Source organism: Cyrtonyx montezumae, unplaced genomic scaffold, assembly GCF_038088225.1.
Source record: "Cyrtonyx montezumae isolate F1298 unplaced genomic scaffold, pur_monq_1.0 scaffold_16, whole genome shotgun sequence".
NCBI lineage: Eukaryota > Metazoa > Chordata > Aves > Galliformes > Odontophoridae > Cyrtonyx > Cyrtonyx montezumae.
Genome location: NW_027071892.1, coordinates 7,339,459 through 7,356,099, shown reverse-complemented (window position 1 = coordinate 7,356,099; position 16,641 = coordinate 7,339,459). Strand labels below are relative to the sequence as shown.

The 16,641-nt window shown below is 47.7% G+C and overlaps 1 protein-coding gene across 1 annotated transcript in view; it reads right to left on the bottom strand.

The window, feature by feature from the left end:
• The window catches only part of SYT17 (synaptotagmin 17), a 30,442-nt gene extending 14,465 nt beyond the window's left edge, over positions 1-15,977 (bottom strand). The window contains exons 1-5 of the mRNA XM_065732592.1: positions 15,916-15,977; positions 13,491-13,508; positions 12,222-12,370; positions 7,235-7,383; positions 6,200-6,819 (exon numbers count right to left, since the gene is read on the bottom strand). Coding sequence (XP_065588664.1) covers positions 6,200-6,819; positions 7,235-7,383; positions 12,222-12,370; positions 13,491-13,508; positions 15,916-15,930 — 951 coding nt within the window. The 5' untranslated portion in view covers positions 15,931-15,977. The remainder of the gene's footprint in view (positions 1-6,199; positions 6,820-7,234; positions 7,384-12,221; positions 12,371-13,490; positions 13,509-15,915) is intronic.
• Between the last annotated feature and the right edge of the window lie 664 nt (positions 15,978-16,641).

Genomic DNA, 16,641 nt, shown 5'->3' with positions numbered 1-16,641 from the left:
ATGAGACAGCCAAACAGTTTAGGCTGTAAATATCAGATTCCTGGTGCAGATGGAGGAGGTCTGACCTCAGACAGGAAGGTAGGACCCTATACATCACCTCAAGCTTAGAGTGCTGCACATCCAAAATCTGGGATAACTACTTCTAAATCTGCACATTGGATGCACAGCTGACCTCACCGAGCTGTGAAGGAGCCCATGTGTTGAGGCTCACTAGGGAAAGGGAAAGCTAAGTGCCTGATTTTCAGCAGGACACAAGGTAACAAAGATACTGGCAGCTCAAGAAGAGCCCTTCTGATTACACCACAGAGATACAATATGTTGTACTTTGTAAGAGTGATCCTCCAGACTCAAAGACTACAACCAGTTTTATGAAGATCAGGCTTAATTTCCCAAATCCCAGCAGCTCCTTTTTCTAGCTCTCACTGCCTTCTAGGTGCGTCCAGATTTTTGCTAATTATCTTCAGGGAAGTAAGGTGCAACGCACCCTGCAGAGACCACGCAGGGTGGCTGTGCCCAAAACACAAAGCAGCCCCACGGCAAAGCAGAACAACAGAAGTGTTTCCAGGGATAACAAAAGGCGCTTTCACAAGGAAACCCGGCTCCTCCAATAGCTTACAGCATGGATGACTCAGACCTTTAAAAGCACTTAACTTGAGCAGTGAACTGCCTCAGATCCTATAAACGTATTATTTCTAGTTCAGCTGTGAGAATCTAGGAAATGCGTCTTGAACCCTGCTGTGGGGGACACCAGGTGGTTCAGCCAACATCCACAGCTGGGAGCATCCAGACACTGTCTCACCACGCTTTTCCCTTGTTCTTGGCTCACTTGTCACTTGCAGCCATCACTAAACAAGAGACAAGGAACTAACTGGGTGCTCCAAAAAGCCCCGGGTACACAACGTAGCTCCTTGTGCTTTTGTTCTCCTGGCCACTGTGCTGTTTGTGGGCATCTCTATCAGTAAGAGTCAAGCACGTTCTCATGGAAGGGCTCAAGGCACAGAAGCACTGCTTTTGTTCTGTTGCTTACTGAAGCCTTATCAAAACTCATTCTCACACACTGTCTGAGCAGAGAGGAACAGAAGCTCAAAAGCACAAGAGCTGTCAACAGCACACAGTACACAGCAGGGAGAGGAAGCATCTAAATCTTCCCCTTTTCTCCCTCTTTCCATCAGAAATCAGAAATGCCGTCAGTTTTGCCTTGGATGTGCTGTTCGCAGAACACAATGTTCAGAGCTGCCCCTCAAGCAGCACCTCTCCAAGGCCTTGGTTGAGTTCCCATTAGCATGCTGATGACGTGCTGATCTGTGCAACATCCCAGATGACCTGGGAAAGCAATTTCCTGTTTGATTAGGTGCCTAAGTGACACTGAGCCTGGGATGTCTAAGACGCTCCTGAAACTGAATTTACATTTCAATCCTGGCTGCTCTTCTCTGCTGCTATCATTACACTGTCAGCCCTGGGCTGGCCCCTCATACAGAACCCTCTGCCCTTACCACTTGGATTGAACCAAACACACAAAGGACAATTTTATTTTTTCTACCCTCTCCAAAACACAACAAGGCTATCCCAAGGGAAGAAGAGTTTTATAATTAATGTCACTTGCACATCTTTTTTTATTAGGGCGATTACTTACTAATAGCCCACCCCGGCTGCTCATATTGTATTGCTACACCACCAGCAAAACTACAGCTAAAAACTCTCTCCAGTTCTCGATGGGAACCAGAGCACATTACATCAGCACAGACATCTATGCAACACTCCTAATAAAGTTTCAGATTGATTTTCCTCCTCTAGGTTATCTGTGATGATACCTCCTGGCACATTAGAAAAATGATGGCTTAGAACAGTTTGCTCTAACAGGCTTTCCACAGCATCCTGTGACACACAACAATCATTCCTGGAAGGCTGAACTACTAAGGATTAGGAATATATATATATTTATATACACATATATACACATGCACACATATTTCTGGAACTGATATATTGATATATATATACAAATTTAATTAATCAGCACTGATTCTGCACCACCCTCTTTAATTAAGCAGCCAAGCTTAAAAAAAAATTGAGAAAAGCCTTGACAGTGCTCACTTCCACGTTTTATTTCCTGCAACTCCATACCACCAACGTGAACTCTGATGTACACAAGGTTGAGACAACTGCTATGTCAAAGCTATGTGAGCAAAGCTGCCGGACACTTTTTCATCTGTCCCATGCCTGTAAGAGTGATGTGTGCCAGCATGTTGCTGAGTAATACCCTGTACTACCCAATGCCAAACACAATAGGCTCCCCGAAGATGGCACCTTCTCAGGACTGCAATGGCAAACCCAGGAATGGTGGTGCCAAGAGCAAACTTGGTGCATGCTCAACTGGAGGCCTCCCAGCAGAATGCCACGGTCACCCAGGATTCAAGGCAAGGCACAGAGGAAATGCTCAGCAGTGACTCGTTAAGCGTACTTCAGATTCCTTTCTCACTTTTCCTTCCCAGCCAAGGCATGGTAAGAACAACAGTGCGATGCTTGCTGTAGGCTTGTCTCTGAGGTGGGAGCCAAACATCACAGAGCCCAGCCACAGGAGAGCTATTTGTGAAGCATGGACAAAGATGACAGCTCTTTAAAAGACTGTCACTCTAGTGCGCTCATAGTACGAAGTTAGTAAGGCAAGTCCAATACTTATTGCTTCTATTGCAGAAATGGCTACCTTGGAGAGGAGGGTGAATTTTCATGTTATTTTCCCCCAACTACAACCACGCAAGTTTTTTTTCTTTTGCAGAACGGTCTCCAAGCTCTCATTACTGCTGGTCTAAAACATTTATTCCTGCCTACTCAAATCTGCCAAAAGAGAAATGAATCACATGTCAATAAAACTTGGGGTCCTGAACACGTGTTGCAGAATTAATCTGAACAGGGAAATGTGTGAATCTGAGCACAGCCACAGCAAGGGCTGCCAACTTCATTCATGGTAATTAAGCGAAGCCACACACGTTTGAGAGGATATTTATGGGAACATTCTGCGCTCCTTCGGACTGGAATCAAAAGTTCCTCCATGAGCAGCTACCCTAGAAGAAAAAGCCATCCAGAACTACCAAGGATAAAGAATTTGGCAGTACCTGCACTGGCATTTCCTGCAAGGAGGCAGGCCTGTTTATTTGCTGGCCCTGATTGCATATGGGATGGCAGCTCCCTTGTGCCTCCTTTTTGGGCTCAGTCCCACCAAATGCTTCACACACGATCCAAACTGAAAACACGCTTACGCACAGGCATGGTCTTATACCAGACATTTAGTGTTACTGATCTCATTGTACTGATTTCTCAAGAGAACAGCACACTGCTCACCCACGTTCAGCTTATCTGATGACACCAACTATATACATCCAGATACAGCAACTATATTTAACCCAATGTAAGAAGCACACGATGCCGTGCAGTCTGCTTTGTCTGAGCAGTTGTCCCCAAGGCAAGTTTCCAGGCTGTCAGCTAACGAGCAGCTCCATGAGGAGGTAACAGAGATGTTCTGCTGCTGAGGACCACACGCCTATGCCTGCCCTTATCAGCACATACTGTGGCAATGGTTCCCAGGCAGCAAAACAGACATCCCACCCCACTGGTAGGAAGAAAACGTTTTCCACAGCCACCTGGATTCACTTCCCTCTCCCTCTCACGCTCATCACGCTTCCCGCTATAAATGCCAGTAAAAAAACCCACCACAACCCACACCCTCACATTTTCTGTCTTCCATCTTTACATATCTCAGTGTACACCTGCCTATCTTCATCTCAAACTGCTGCTGGCATTAAGAGCATCTGTCCCAGCTTCTCCAGAAGCCCAGGGCATGTGCATCTGACCAGCACCCTTACTGCTGTCACTGGGTGCTTTTATCCCAGTCTACAGTGATCTCACAATACAACATGCACTTGGGCAGACTCAGCTTCAACCCAACAAAAAACAGATGAAGGCTGTCGCACAGCTAACCAAGCAAAGAAGCAAGAAGTATTAACAAATATTTGTCAGCATGTCAAATTTGTCATGCCAAAAGGCAGAATCTTTCAACTGGCAACTTAAAAATACAAACTTCTAGCACCAGTATTACTGCTATTGGAAGATATTAAGATGCAATTTTTCAAAGTAACAATCTTTATTGTTTTACTGCTTCCAGGACTTATTTTAACCCTCTGATTGATGCTTAACCATCACTAGCAGAAAATGTACTCTATTCCACGAGCTTTAAAACTTTATAAGTGAGGAAACAGTGAGGAAATATGATGTAAAACATCCACTCTGAGTATCCTAGCACAACCTAGTGCAACAATTCCCTTTGTAGTTCCACTGCCAGTCAGACTGAGCACTGCCAAATAAAATGTGGAGATATAAGACACTCAACTAAAGCCACAAAACAAGGCACTGCATTGACCAAGGTGCAAACAACTTCATGGGCTAAATTACATTTTACCTTTATCTGCTTGCTATTAACTTATGGAAAACAAGGTGTGTATGGCTAGGCCTGACCATTCATACGGAGTTACCTCTTCATATTTATAAAATGAAGGAGAGAAAACCAAAACAAAGACACCACTAATTCCTGCATAAATAGTTAATGTAAATCATCTTGGAGGAGGCAACGCTGCTGAAAGCAAAACTTCAGAGAGGCCGGAGGATGGCTGGCCCCCGGCCAGTACGGAGGCAGAGATGGCCTTGTCCAGCCAGGGCTGCATTCAGAGCACTGCAACCATATTACTAATAGACACATAATACAGGGAAGTGTTTAGTATGAAAAAACTAAAAAAAAAAGCAGGGCTGCATGGTATGAATCACAGGAGGATAAGTGGGATACAGAGACCTGTCCTCAGGTGCATCAACATCGAGCCCATTATGAGCCACCAATACCATAAAGAAAAAAAGTAACATGCATTTGTGAATAAACACTTGGGGAAAAAAATGGCGAAGAGGGGACCACAGGGATGTCTGTTCTTGTTAAATTTTCCCTATGAATGTTTGCAGTGCACCTGCCCACTCCTTCCCTGCCACGTAGTTACTAAGCAAAGCAGACCCCAGCACAGGCAGTGGGGAGCCTGCAGTGTTCACTTGTGCTCAACTTTCAGAACTTTCCTTCTTGCAAGAGAAACATCCTGTCAGTCCTGCAACACTACACTCTGTGCCCCAGGAAATGCAGCCTTAAGTCATTAAGTCCTTTGCTCTGAGGTGAAACACAAAGCTCCCTGCAGTCACTGTGTGCACAGAGCAGTGCAGTGATTGCACACTGCCTGGCTGGGTTTCCTTTCCACAAGCACCTGAGCTCCCACTCCATATCACACTATCAGACCATCAGACATCACAGATGAGGTGAGCAATCTGCTGTTCACCTTGTCCAGCACTTCCAGCTATGCCATCCTTTTGTAGACACAAATCAAAGGAACCACGAACCTTCCAAGTTCACACAGGGTTTTTGATTCAGCAAAGATTGCAGTTTCTCAGTCGTGCTATCTCACTGCAAAGCTCAGCCCTTCCCCTGAGGAGCTCCTTCTCCTGTGCAGAGGAAGCAGCACCACTGGGGGCCTTCTCGGCACAGGACCCACCCTGCACCCTTCCACCATCCCATCCAGGCCACACCACGGGCCCAAAGCTGCATGCACGCAACATGCCATTCACATTAGATATCTGTGGCAAGTTTCATTTCCTTCAGGGACATGACAAAAACAAAATTACCTTGCAATTTGTTGCTCTGGGATGGATTTTGTCTTCTATATGCTTTCTTTGCATCAGATCATTACTGAACTGGTGCCAGTGGTTCTCCAAAGCACAGTCATGTGAATAACCACAGGAGTGACCCAGAAGAGACAGTGTCACTGCAGTGTCTGGGAACAGAGGCAGGTCACTGCAGTGACAAGAAAGATCTTCCACAAGGTGCAGATTTCCAAAGCAGTTCTGATTTGTTCTCATTGGAGTTGACATATATCCTTTGTCATTCCACCTCCCCTGCCTATGGAAGAAGGCAGCTTCTCTACCTCGCAGCAAAGCAGCTATAAGGCCAGCAATAGGCTCAACTTCATCTCAACCCAGCTGATGCTGTATTAACAAGATGACAACAACTAATCAAAAATGGTATTAACTGCTAACAAAGAAAGGAGCTCCACACACACACATACACAAATTAAAAAAAAAGCAGGAAAAATGGTAATAATTTGATTAATTCAGTTACCTGAGAACTAGGAACAAGGGCTTTCCACCAGTGTCCACCTTTCACAAGGTCTACATCGCTCAAGGGCATTGACACTTTGCCAATGACACAGTGGCGTGAGAATTTGTCAAAATCCACTACAGTTAAAAGCAGAGTTCTTCTCTGAGCTTCTAAAAATGGGATTTCAAATGTGTACCTCTCTTCAAACACCGGGTTCTGCGTTTTGCGCTTAACTCCAGTCTGCTTGGAGTTCTTCTGATCTGGAAGCAGGCAGATCTTCACATAGGGGTTGGAGTGAGCCATATCTTGCCTTGAGCCATCATATGAAATGGGAGGAGGCAGATCCTTAGCCTCAATGACTCGCACTATTAGGTAATTATGCAGCAAGTCATACTGAGTGCTGAAGTGCAGCATGCCCAGCTGGTACTTGGTTAAGATTTCCTCATCTGTCAAGGAGTCCATATCATCACTATTTGAGTCAAGAGAGTACAGTCTTGGTTCAAATTTTCTAAAGTAGTCATCTGGGCTATAGGTTTTCCGCAGGATAGTTGGCTGAACTATTTCTTTCTTGGCTCCTATTATTCCAAACTCAATAGGTTTAATGTCAATTAATGGAGAACTTGGCCTCCTTGACTCTAAACCTAAACAAGAAAAATGGAAAAACGTGATTGTTAGAAACCCAACCTATTAGAGGCACAAGTCAACTCATGGTTCTTTAAGTTTGGCTATCCTGTACCTGTGCAATGCTTAGCATGGCAGGCACTGCAGAGCGGACAGTGGAACCTTCCACCACTACACTGTAAAAAATTAATAGCACCCTTTGTTAAGCTGCAGAGCAATTTCAACTGCACTTCCTCCCCCCTTGTCCATTTTCAGCAGGCACATGCTTTAGCAAGAAGAACGGGGCTGCCTCTTCCACTGTAGAGCAGGATAAGATTTTAATCAATGTACCTTCAGCTCGGACTTGATTACCTGTCTAAGAGATGAAAGAGCAGGCAATACACTCTGACTTTTTCCCCCACAAGAATTACATTAATGTTCAAAGGATGACCTTACTTGAAATCCGCCTGGTGAGGCTGTAAGCGGACCGTGATGTATCTGAAGACGACCGCCTTCTGTCAGAAGAAACATCCTGAAGAGTGGGAGGCAAGTCACTGATTGTATTATCAGAGTCTCCATTTTTGTCCTCATTTTGGCTGCTTATCCTGTTATAATGAGAGACCTTTGGGTGATTCAACACAGTAAAAGGACTATATACAGAACAAAAACATATCTGGATATTCTAATCTTGCATGCACACTCCTGGATGCTGCAGGGTATCTCCTTCATATCTACTTGGCAAGCAGAAGGCTGAGCAACTGACTTCATGCCTATGTAAAAAGGAGATTATCTTTCTGCTTGCCTTTCAATCAGGAGCGTATCAGCACCAGAGCACGACACAGGACACAGAGGCATGTGACTTGGATCTCAATCAGAAACTGTATTCGTCTTTGAGCAAATCAAAAGGAAAAAAAAAAAAACAACCTCATAACATGAGCTTATTGCTGCAAATCCATTGGTGCTCTCTGGAAGCATGGCCACCACTAGGGATGAGGCAGCATGGGAGACCAGCACGCTCAGACATTCCAGTCCCACCAAACACCTCTCAATAAAATATTACTTTGCAGATACAACACTAAGGTTTCCAAACTCAATAAATAGGATTAATTAACAGCTATCTATTGATAAGTCTTTAAAAAACTGGCTGCTTTTTATCCACTCCTATAAAGCAGAGGTGATTTTCAAAAGACAGAAAAGACTTTAAAAAGACTGCCCATGGAGTCTTGGTGAGGGCAGGGAAGGGACAGCAGGATCCCAGTAACAGTGCCCCTGAGAGCTGAAGTACCTCGACAGGGCTCAGGAGGAGACTGGGATCGTAAAGAAGTCCTCACACAATTCCCATTTCACCTTAGTTTTCATCTGTAACAGCAGTTTGGTTAAAAATCTCAACTTCCCACAACTGTGGAGGCACACACCACTAGCTGGGATCTCCAGCTTTGGCTGGAAGGACAGTGAGACAGAACCATGCAGAGGGTACAGTCCCAACTGCACCCTGAGAGCTGAGCCACAGGTTGAAGTCTGCTGATGGAAGTGAAACCAAGCAGCTGTATGGGACACATAGAGCACCATGCTAAGTGAATCCAGGAGTCAGAGCACCCAAGAAATCTCAGCATATCACAAGGAAAGCACCAACATGGAATGAGCAAAGCAAAGGGAATGCTGCTTCAGCCTTGCTCCTGAGTCACTCATCCCATGGCCATAGCCAGGCTGGGTACAAATGAAACACATTGAATCATTTGCTTTAGTAATCAGTGACTGAGCTAGAGCAATAGAAATGTTTGGGGAAATAACACTTTACAAAAGTAAACTCATAGAAAAGGCCCCCTGAATATAAAGTAGATTTAAACCAGAATTTCTAAATCCTAAATTTTAAATCCACAAAATTCACAGCAGGATTTACAGCACATGCAAGCCTCACTAATTCCGAGTCATACAACTCATACTACCCATCCATATTAAAAATAAAGAAAGAAAGAAATCTGAAAGTAAATAAATGAATCAAAACCAAAACCTACATTAAAGAGGGCACACAGTACTTGCACAGCTTTGCAGCCCATTGGGGGCAGTCCAAACCCTGCAGTGTGACGTAGTAGAAACACAAACAGCTTTTTCATGCCTAAGTGCAGATCTGCACGATCATATGTAGCATTTGGATGTGAAGAAGCAAATGCACAAAACAAGAAAGCAGGGCGAAAAGGGAATCAGGAAGAGAGGCATTAAGGATGTTCTACAATGGGTAAATGTAATAGTGAGTTAATAACATACAGATGACCTTTAGCAAGGAAATTGCTACTGAGCTACAATAATTTTTCCTCAAATAAACTTTGGCTCTGGTTGAAGCAGCTCTGGTTCTGCTTAATCAGAGCCTTTGGGAAGAGGAATCTCGTTCAGATTTCAATTTAATCTCACAGAGCATGCACTATTTATCTTTGGGTTTTTATGGAGAATATTCCACAACAGGCAGTGCCTACACACTGCCTTATTCCCAGCCCATCGCTGCGTGGACTGGGATACAAGCACTCATCATGAGATAAGAAGGAGCAGCTACCACACATTCAGGTCAGTGCAACTCAATTTGATTCAGTAAGGTTTTTGGTTTGTTTTTCCAAGTTGCTACTAAAGGCTACTGTAAAAAAATTCAGAAAAATCAACAGCCTCTCAAGAAGTACTTAAACTTGCAGCCTTTCCAGTCCTCTCCCGAATTTCCAGGACATCAGATGTCTCACAGCTGCCAAAGGGAAAACGTACATGCAAAACACAAAAGACAGATCGTCAAGATATGTCATCCTGCAGTTTGCTAGTGGGCAAACAAAAACCACAGCATCAGTTTTTCTCTGGGGACTGGGTGGGGACATAGGGAAGGAGCAAACTGCATGGCATTAGCATCCCAGGTACATAAAGATCTCAGCTGAAAATTTGGGTTTATTTTTAAAATGCTTTCAGGCTGTGAGCAGGGAATACAATAAATTAATTTTTTCCCAAACTTAATGCAGGTATCTAAAGGCAGAATATGGTGTTGTCAAATCCATCTTCCATTTGAGGGGTTTCCACAGAATTTAAAAGCTTTCTCTTCAATAAGAGTAATAAGGGGGGAGGGTATTAATTAGCATACCCATATATTTGAGCTGAGTGTGTAAAAACATACCCATTAAACACATTACTCAGACCAATTCCCAACCCTAGCCCTAACCCCAACTACAGGCATTGCTTTCTACCTCCAAAAACACAAAAGGAAATTACCAAGTATAAGGTTAATATAATGAAAATAAGTATCTTCTTCAACTTGTGATCTTGGAGCCAAGAGAGGCTTCATGATATCACTTCCACCTTAAATGTGCACACACAAAGAAGGGAACCCTCCCATCAATCAGCAAACAAAATATGTCACTTCTGTCTCCTGCCTTCTGCTCTCCTTTCCACCTTCCAGACCCTCACCCTTCTACAGTTCCTCTTCTTCCTTCTCCTCTCAGTAGCATCCCCTCAATGTCTTTCTCACCTCTGCTCTATTTGCACTTCTTTCTTCACTCCTTTTGGGGCTCCCCGACCAGCTTCCAACACAGACACCCTCCTGGCACCACGCTGGGCCCATCCCTGCCGAGCAGCAGGAGTCAGCAGCCCTACAGAGCCCAACAATGTGTGGAGGGTGACTGCAGTCACCCTAAGACAAGACACCTCCATGCTGCCACTCAAAGCCAAATTACTCATTGCCAGTGTCCTCCCCATTGGTTCTGCCTTCCACTCCCAGGCGTTCCCTGTGGGAACTCGCCTTCTCTCACCACTACAGCTCCTACCTGCCCCAGGCTGCCCAAAGCTGGTAGGAATGGTGAAGATGTGGCATAAAAGGCACATCCCTGACTGTAAACCAGGCTGGGGGCCTAGGGACCCTATAGGGTTGCATCACTGAAGCACAGCGTGGTTGAAGAAGAGTAACATACTGGGTGTTTTTCCACCTAGAATGTGCTGTCTTCTGTTTATCAACATTGCAAGAAATTAATCATCAAAGCTTTCAGATGGAGCAGGATTGGAGAACAATACAGACTGAAGAGAGCATTTTACAAGTCCAAAGGTTTCTGTGTTCTCAGCCCATGACAAAGCTCAGCTCGTCCACAAGGTCACTGTGTCACGGTGCCCAGAAGCAAGGCAGGATGCAGCAGCCTACACCTGGCTGCAGGGCCAACCACCTGCACGTCACAGCCCACTGCTCAGCACGGCAGCTCTGAGGCTCCCTCTCACCCCAAGGCTGCCTGCTTGCTCCCAGTACACAACTGTTTCTGCAGCAATCTTTCTACGTCCAATGCTGCTACCTCATCACTGTGTTCTCCTGTCTGTGATGCTTTCCTACTTAGCATTGATTTTGTTTCCATTTCACATTAATACCAGGTGAGTTCTGAGCATATATCAGACTCAAACATGCTGTTCAACATTAAAAAAAAAATCACCCTAACATGTCACAAACATTTCTATTTTCATTGCTTTGGTATTAATTCCCATCATACTCTATTGCGATTCAGAAAGGCACATAGACAAGACTGGGATTTAAACATGAGACAACTTATTTCATGCAGCAACAGTACACAGACCTTTTGGACCTGACAGAACAGCAGCAGGTACTCACAGCAGTAGATAACATTAACTGAGCATCTTAGTGCCCACCAACATCACAGCATCATGGGATACACAAAAACGGGAACCTCCTGTGCCACAGTTTTTGGCACCCCAAAGACACCCCAGCCCAGAGCAGCCATCACATAACAATGACTCTGCAGTCACCTCTCCAGTTCCCAAAGGAGAGAGAGTGAAAAAGGGAAGACATCACTGTCTATCTTCAATGGACAGTGTCAATCTTGTAATAGATTTGCAAAAGCACCAGGTGAAACCTGCAGTTGTCACCCTTGTTCTTTACTGATTCAAGAGGAAGTCTTCAAGAGGACTATGATGATGGAAGAGGTCAAACTCTGCTAAATGAGACTTCAGATGGATTTCTCCTCAGAACACATCTGAGGCACGCCATTCACCTTCCTAGATTATAACCATCTTAATGTCAGAATAATAAATTGTTCCAAAACAACTTCATCAGTGTTTCAGCTAAGAGAAACTCCTCCAAAGGGCTGCTCCCTTCATAGAGGAAATGGGACTTTGGATGAAAAGTGTTCTTAGTGCTAAACCAACAAATCAGCATGGCATGCCAGCTTACAAGGTAACTTCTGACCTACCTAGCAGAAGGTGCTTTACCTAGGCTCCCAGTACTATCTGAACTAACAGTGATGCTGCCTTCCTTACCACTGAGCTGCCTACTTTCCCACCCTCACCAGGAGATTCCTCCTTCATGTATGGCATCCTTCAAACCCTGAATGTCCTCTTGCCTTTTCACGTCAATACTCCCATCACAGCTGAACAGCCCTATTCCTCCATTAGTGCAGTGAAATTGTGCAGCTAAACTTACAGCCAGGCTGGAGTCTGAGCAGGAAAAGGTCCCAGGATTTCAACTTCATCTTCATTTGTTTGACAACAGCTACAGTCGAAACACTTCTGACAACAATTTCTACAAGTCCACCGACACAGCAAGAGATCCGAGATTCTAGCGAGCAGACCCTGAAGTCATTGGAAACCAAAGTACAAGATTACAACCCATCAATAGCTATTGAGAAATAACATTCAGCTGTATTTATGTGTTTCTGCAACAGCACATTAAGAACTATATTTATTCCATCTATATCAAAAAACAAGAGCTGTGCAGTTACTGGCCCAACTTCACTGATGCCATAACAAGGCAGGAAAATAAGCATTCATGGCAGGTACTTCTTTTCTGGTAGCAGTGTATCATTACATATGTTGGGAAGAGGGTGATTTACAAAGTACTATGGCATAACAACACACTGGAGTGGAAACGTGCTTATTCTTACATGCACATCAACAGACTGATCGGCAAGCATACAACAGAAGGAATGAAAGCCAGAAGGTAAATGAAAGCTCCAACTTAATTCTGCAAGGTCTATTTAATTTGAAAACCTTAACACGGCAACATGAATACATTTAATTCCCATAGATATGTCAGCATGCAATACTCATATGATCCATTCACACGTGGCATTGCAGCCCAACAAATTCACTGCTAAAATGGATTAGCAAAAGTGTACTGTCCACATGCCTCCCTCTGATTAATTTAGTGAGTATCCACCCCACTGCAGGGAGCACAGACTGCACCAGAAAGCCCAAACTGAGCCACGTCCCATCCTGCAGCAAGCAGCCTTCTGGAGCACTGCTCGTGGAGGTCATTGCTCCATGGCCATGGGGAGAAAGAGCTACGAGAGCACAGCGCATCCCCAGAGCTGAGCCAGAGTCAAACCACTATACAACTGTACGTAAGCTTGGAAGGTTCACAAGAAGCTGAAGACATACAGCACATGAACACTTCTCCACAGATATCCCCCCAAACCATTTGGTACAAAGGTGCTATCCCACCACACAAAGGGGTTTTCCCTTAGGAACACAGGTCTGCAGAGAAGGTCTCATGGGAACATAGATCTTCGCTCCACTAGAACAGATTTTTCATAAACAAAAACTGGACATTGGGGAAAAAAAATATCATCAGCCTAGAACGTGGTGCGTTACTTATATCTAGGACAACAGTAAAGAGTCAGAAAATGCAAGACAATCCCCTCAGGATGGAGCGAGGAGACAGAGCAGAGAGTGAATCATCAGATTAACTCACCTCATTTATTGGTTCCAACTGTCCTTTTAGACATCCAGGATGAAGCAAAGGAGAAGAAAATGAAAGAGACAAAAACAGGTTAGCCATGCTCAAACAACTTCACATTTTCCACCGTGACATGCCACAGCCTGGAACGAGCTTTCATTTCTGCAAGATGATCCATTCTCAACAGAGGTGCCCTGGCTAGGTACCAGCTGCTGCTCGCAGCCCTTTGCCCCCAGCTTGCTGAGGAGTGAAACCCCAACCCACCCCACAGCACAACAGCCTTGCTCCTTGCCCCTTGCTGATGGGGCACCATATGTGGCCGCTTTGCTTCCCTATCAGATGTCTCCAATGGCAGCAGACAGCAAACCATATCCAAACAGAGCAGTTGGGAAAGGCACATGTCCAGAATCTGCCCGTGTGAACAGAGCTCCAACACCAACCTGGCAAAAGCAACACTGTAGTGAGGGTTCACCTTCAGCCTCCACCTGTTGCCAGCTCAGGGGTTCAAAGCACAGAGCTGAGCGCCCCAAGCCTGCAGCACACACCCTGTTCTGACATTTGCACTGCAGCCCTTTCCCAAAGGGGCAGAAAGTAGACAACAGAGAAATGCTGGCAAGCCACTGTTTCAATCATACCTCCCACCTTGCAACACTCAACACATCTCTCTTCCTTGTAACCACACAGCTGCATTCCAGGTGCCTGCTGAAATGCCCTTCTACCCTGCTAATGAGAGTGCCCTAATTGTCCCAGCTGTCCTTCTGTAAAGGGGGTCCCTAAGACAGAATGGAACAAAAAGCCTCTTCCCTACCTTCCCACCTGCACAAATCAGTTTCCATCTCTATGTTCATGGACAATAGGGACAAAGGTAGCCTTCTACAAAGAAGCCATGATTCAGCAGTGGAATTTTGTTCTAAAGATACTCCTATGAGCTGTGTTTTACTCCCTCTGAACTCCAGAACCAGCGCTTGGCAAGAAGGCCATGGCTCATTTGCAACAGAAATTAAGAAACTGAAAATGCTGCAGTGCAATGTGACGAGATGGTGATTAGATACCCACAGACCAAGCAGTTAAAGAGTTCCTGCGTGGTTTCATGGGGTTTTATCATTCCTTAATGCAAAGTTGCAGTCCAAGTGACAGTGGTTCAGTGAAGCTGCTGTGAGGATATTTAAACCGCTCTAAAATGAACGGTGCTGGATTTGTGCCACACACTCAGATGCTGCAGGAAGTGATGGGCAAAAGAAACGGCACTTCTGAGGGTCTGCAGGGACAGCTGGGGGCACAAAGCCACGAATGCCACCAGATACAGGATATGGGAGAGCACTGCCACGTGCCACAGAGCGGAGCAGCACGAGGGTGGCAAAGAGCTCAAGGACGACACTGCCATCACACAGAAAGCTCCTCCAGGAGGGGGGAGTCAGCAATAACGAGGGCTGAGTGTTACAGCACAGAACAGGCAAACAAGTCACCAGTGCCACAGAGGATATAAAGGCAGGGACCCATGAAAGGAAAGCAAACAGGAGCAGCTGTGCGCGTCCACCTGGCTCACATAGACGGAGGTGGGCACCGAGAGCTCCAGAGGTTTGCAGAAGGGTGCAGCTGACAGTGGGAACTCCCTGCCAGGCATCCTTATCTCCCCCGGTATCCCTCCGCCGTGCCCCCAGTACCCAGCAATCCCATTCTGCCCCACTCTGCAGCCCCGCACGGTCCCAGCGCACCTAAAGCACGTCCCTGCAGACAACGAGGTGCCTCCGCCAGCACCGGCTGCATCCGCGGCCCCGCCGCGCCTCCCGGTCCGCAGGGCTCCGCGCCGGGACGGCCGCGCACGGCGGCCCCCAGCCCGCCCCGTCGGGAGCCGCGCTCCCCGGAACCCCCACTGCGGCCCCGGGCCGGGGGGGCGGGAGGACGTGAGTGCGGGGTTGAGGAGCGCGGGCACGGACGGCGCTGAGAGCGGCGGTTCCCGCGGAGCTCCCGGACGCCTCGTCCAGCTGGAGCCGTTCTGCTCGGTTTTATGTGAAAATTGGGCTGCAGCCTTCAGAGCTACAGAGATAGAAAAACAAGCAGCTGGAAACTGCAGAGCCGGAGGGAATAAGCGTCGCGGATTTTAAAATAACCCGAAATGAATTCAGCCCCACGCTGCCGGGGGTTCCATCCATCACGCCGACGGCTCGGGCTGCCCGCCGCCGAAGATGCGCCCAGGCCGGAGGGGCCGCTGAGGTCACCGCCGGCCCGGGCTGCCTGGGGCTCGGCAGCCGCGTTTCACCCGCGGCGATAAGTCCCCGTGCGGGCACTGCCCGGGCTCGCCCGCCCCCGGCCCCAGAAGTTACCCCGAAGTTGCCCGTCCAAACGGCGCAGCGAGCGAGCAGGGCAGCGGCGCCCCGAGTCCCCCCAGAACCCGGCGGGACGCCCATCCCATCCCGCAGCGCCGCCGCTCCGCACCCACCTGGATGTACGCCATCTTCCGCGGGGCTCCGCCGTGCCCGTCGCCGCTGCGCCGCGCTACGCCCCACGGCACGGCTCGGCACGGCACGGCACGGCACCGCCCCGGGCGGGGAAAGAAGGAAGGGAGGGGGGGGGGGGACGGCTCACGGCGGGGCCGGGGGTGCCGGCAGGGCGGGGGGAGCCGCCGTGCCCAGAACCCACCGGCACCGGCAGCGCCCGCCGGGCTCGTCGGGAGCCCGGACCGCCGGGGCCCGCGGAGGCAGAGAGCAGCGGGCGCTGCCCGGCCCGGGCGCGGTGCAACAGGTCCGCTGCAGCGCGGGCGAACACTGACCTCCAGAGGGCCCGGCGCGGAAATTCAGCGGCGGAACCCCTCGCTGGTACCCGGGGAGCGGCACGGCTCGGCCCCGCCGGGAGGGGCGGTGGAAGCACGTCGGTACGGAGCTGGTCCGGGGAGGGCTTACCGGGCGGAGCGGGTTCGGTACCTGAGCCGCCCCTGCGCAGATCGCTTTGAAAGGAGGCTGCGAACACACCTGGGCTGTCAGAGCGCATCCTTGGTTCTTCCCAGGTGGTGAGGGGAGAGCCGGTGGCACGGAGCTCTGAGCACCGCACACCTGGGTTCTGTGCTTTGTGTGCTGAGTGCCAGCTGCGCAGGTAGGGACAGGGTGACCAAGTGATGGGACCAGAAATGGGACCCGGGGATGGGACAGTGATGGATTAGTGACAGACC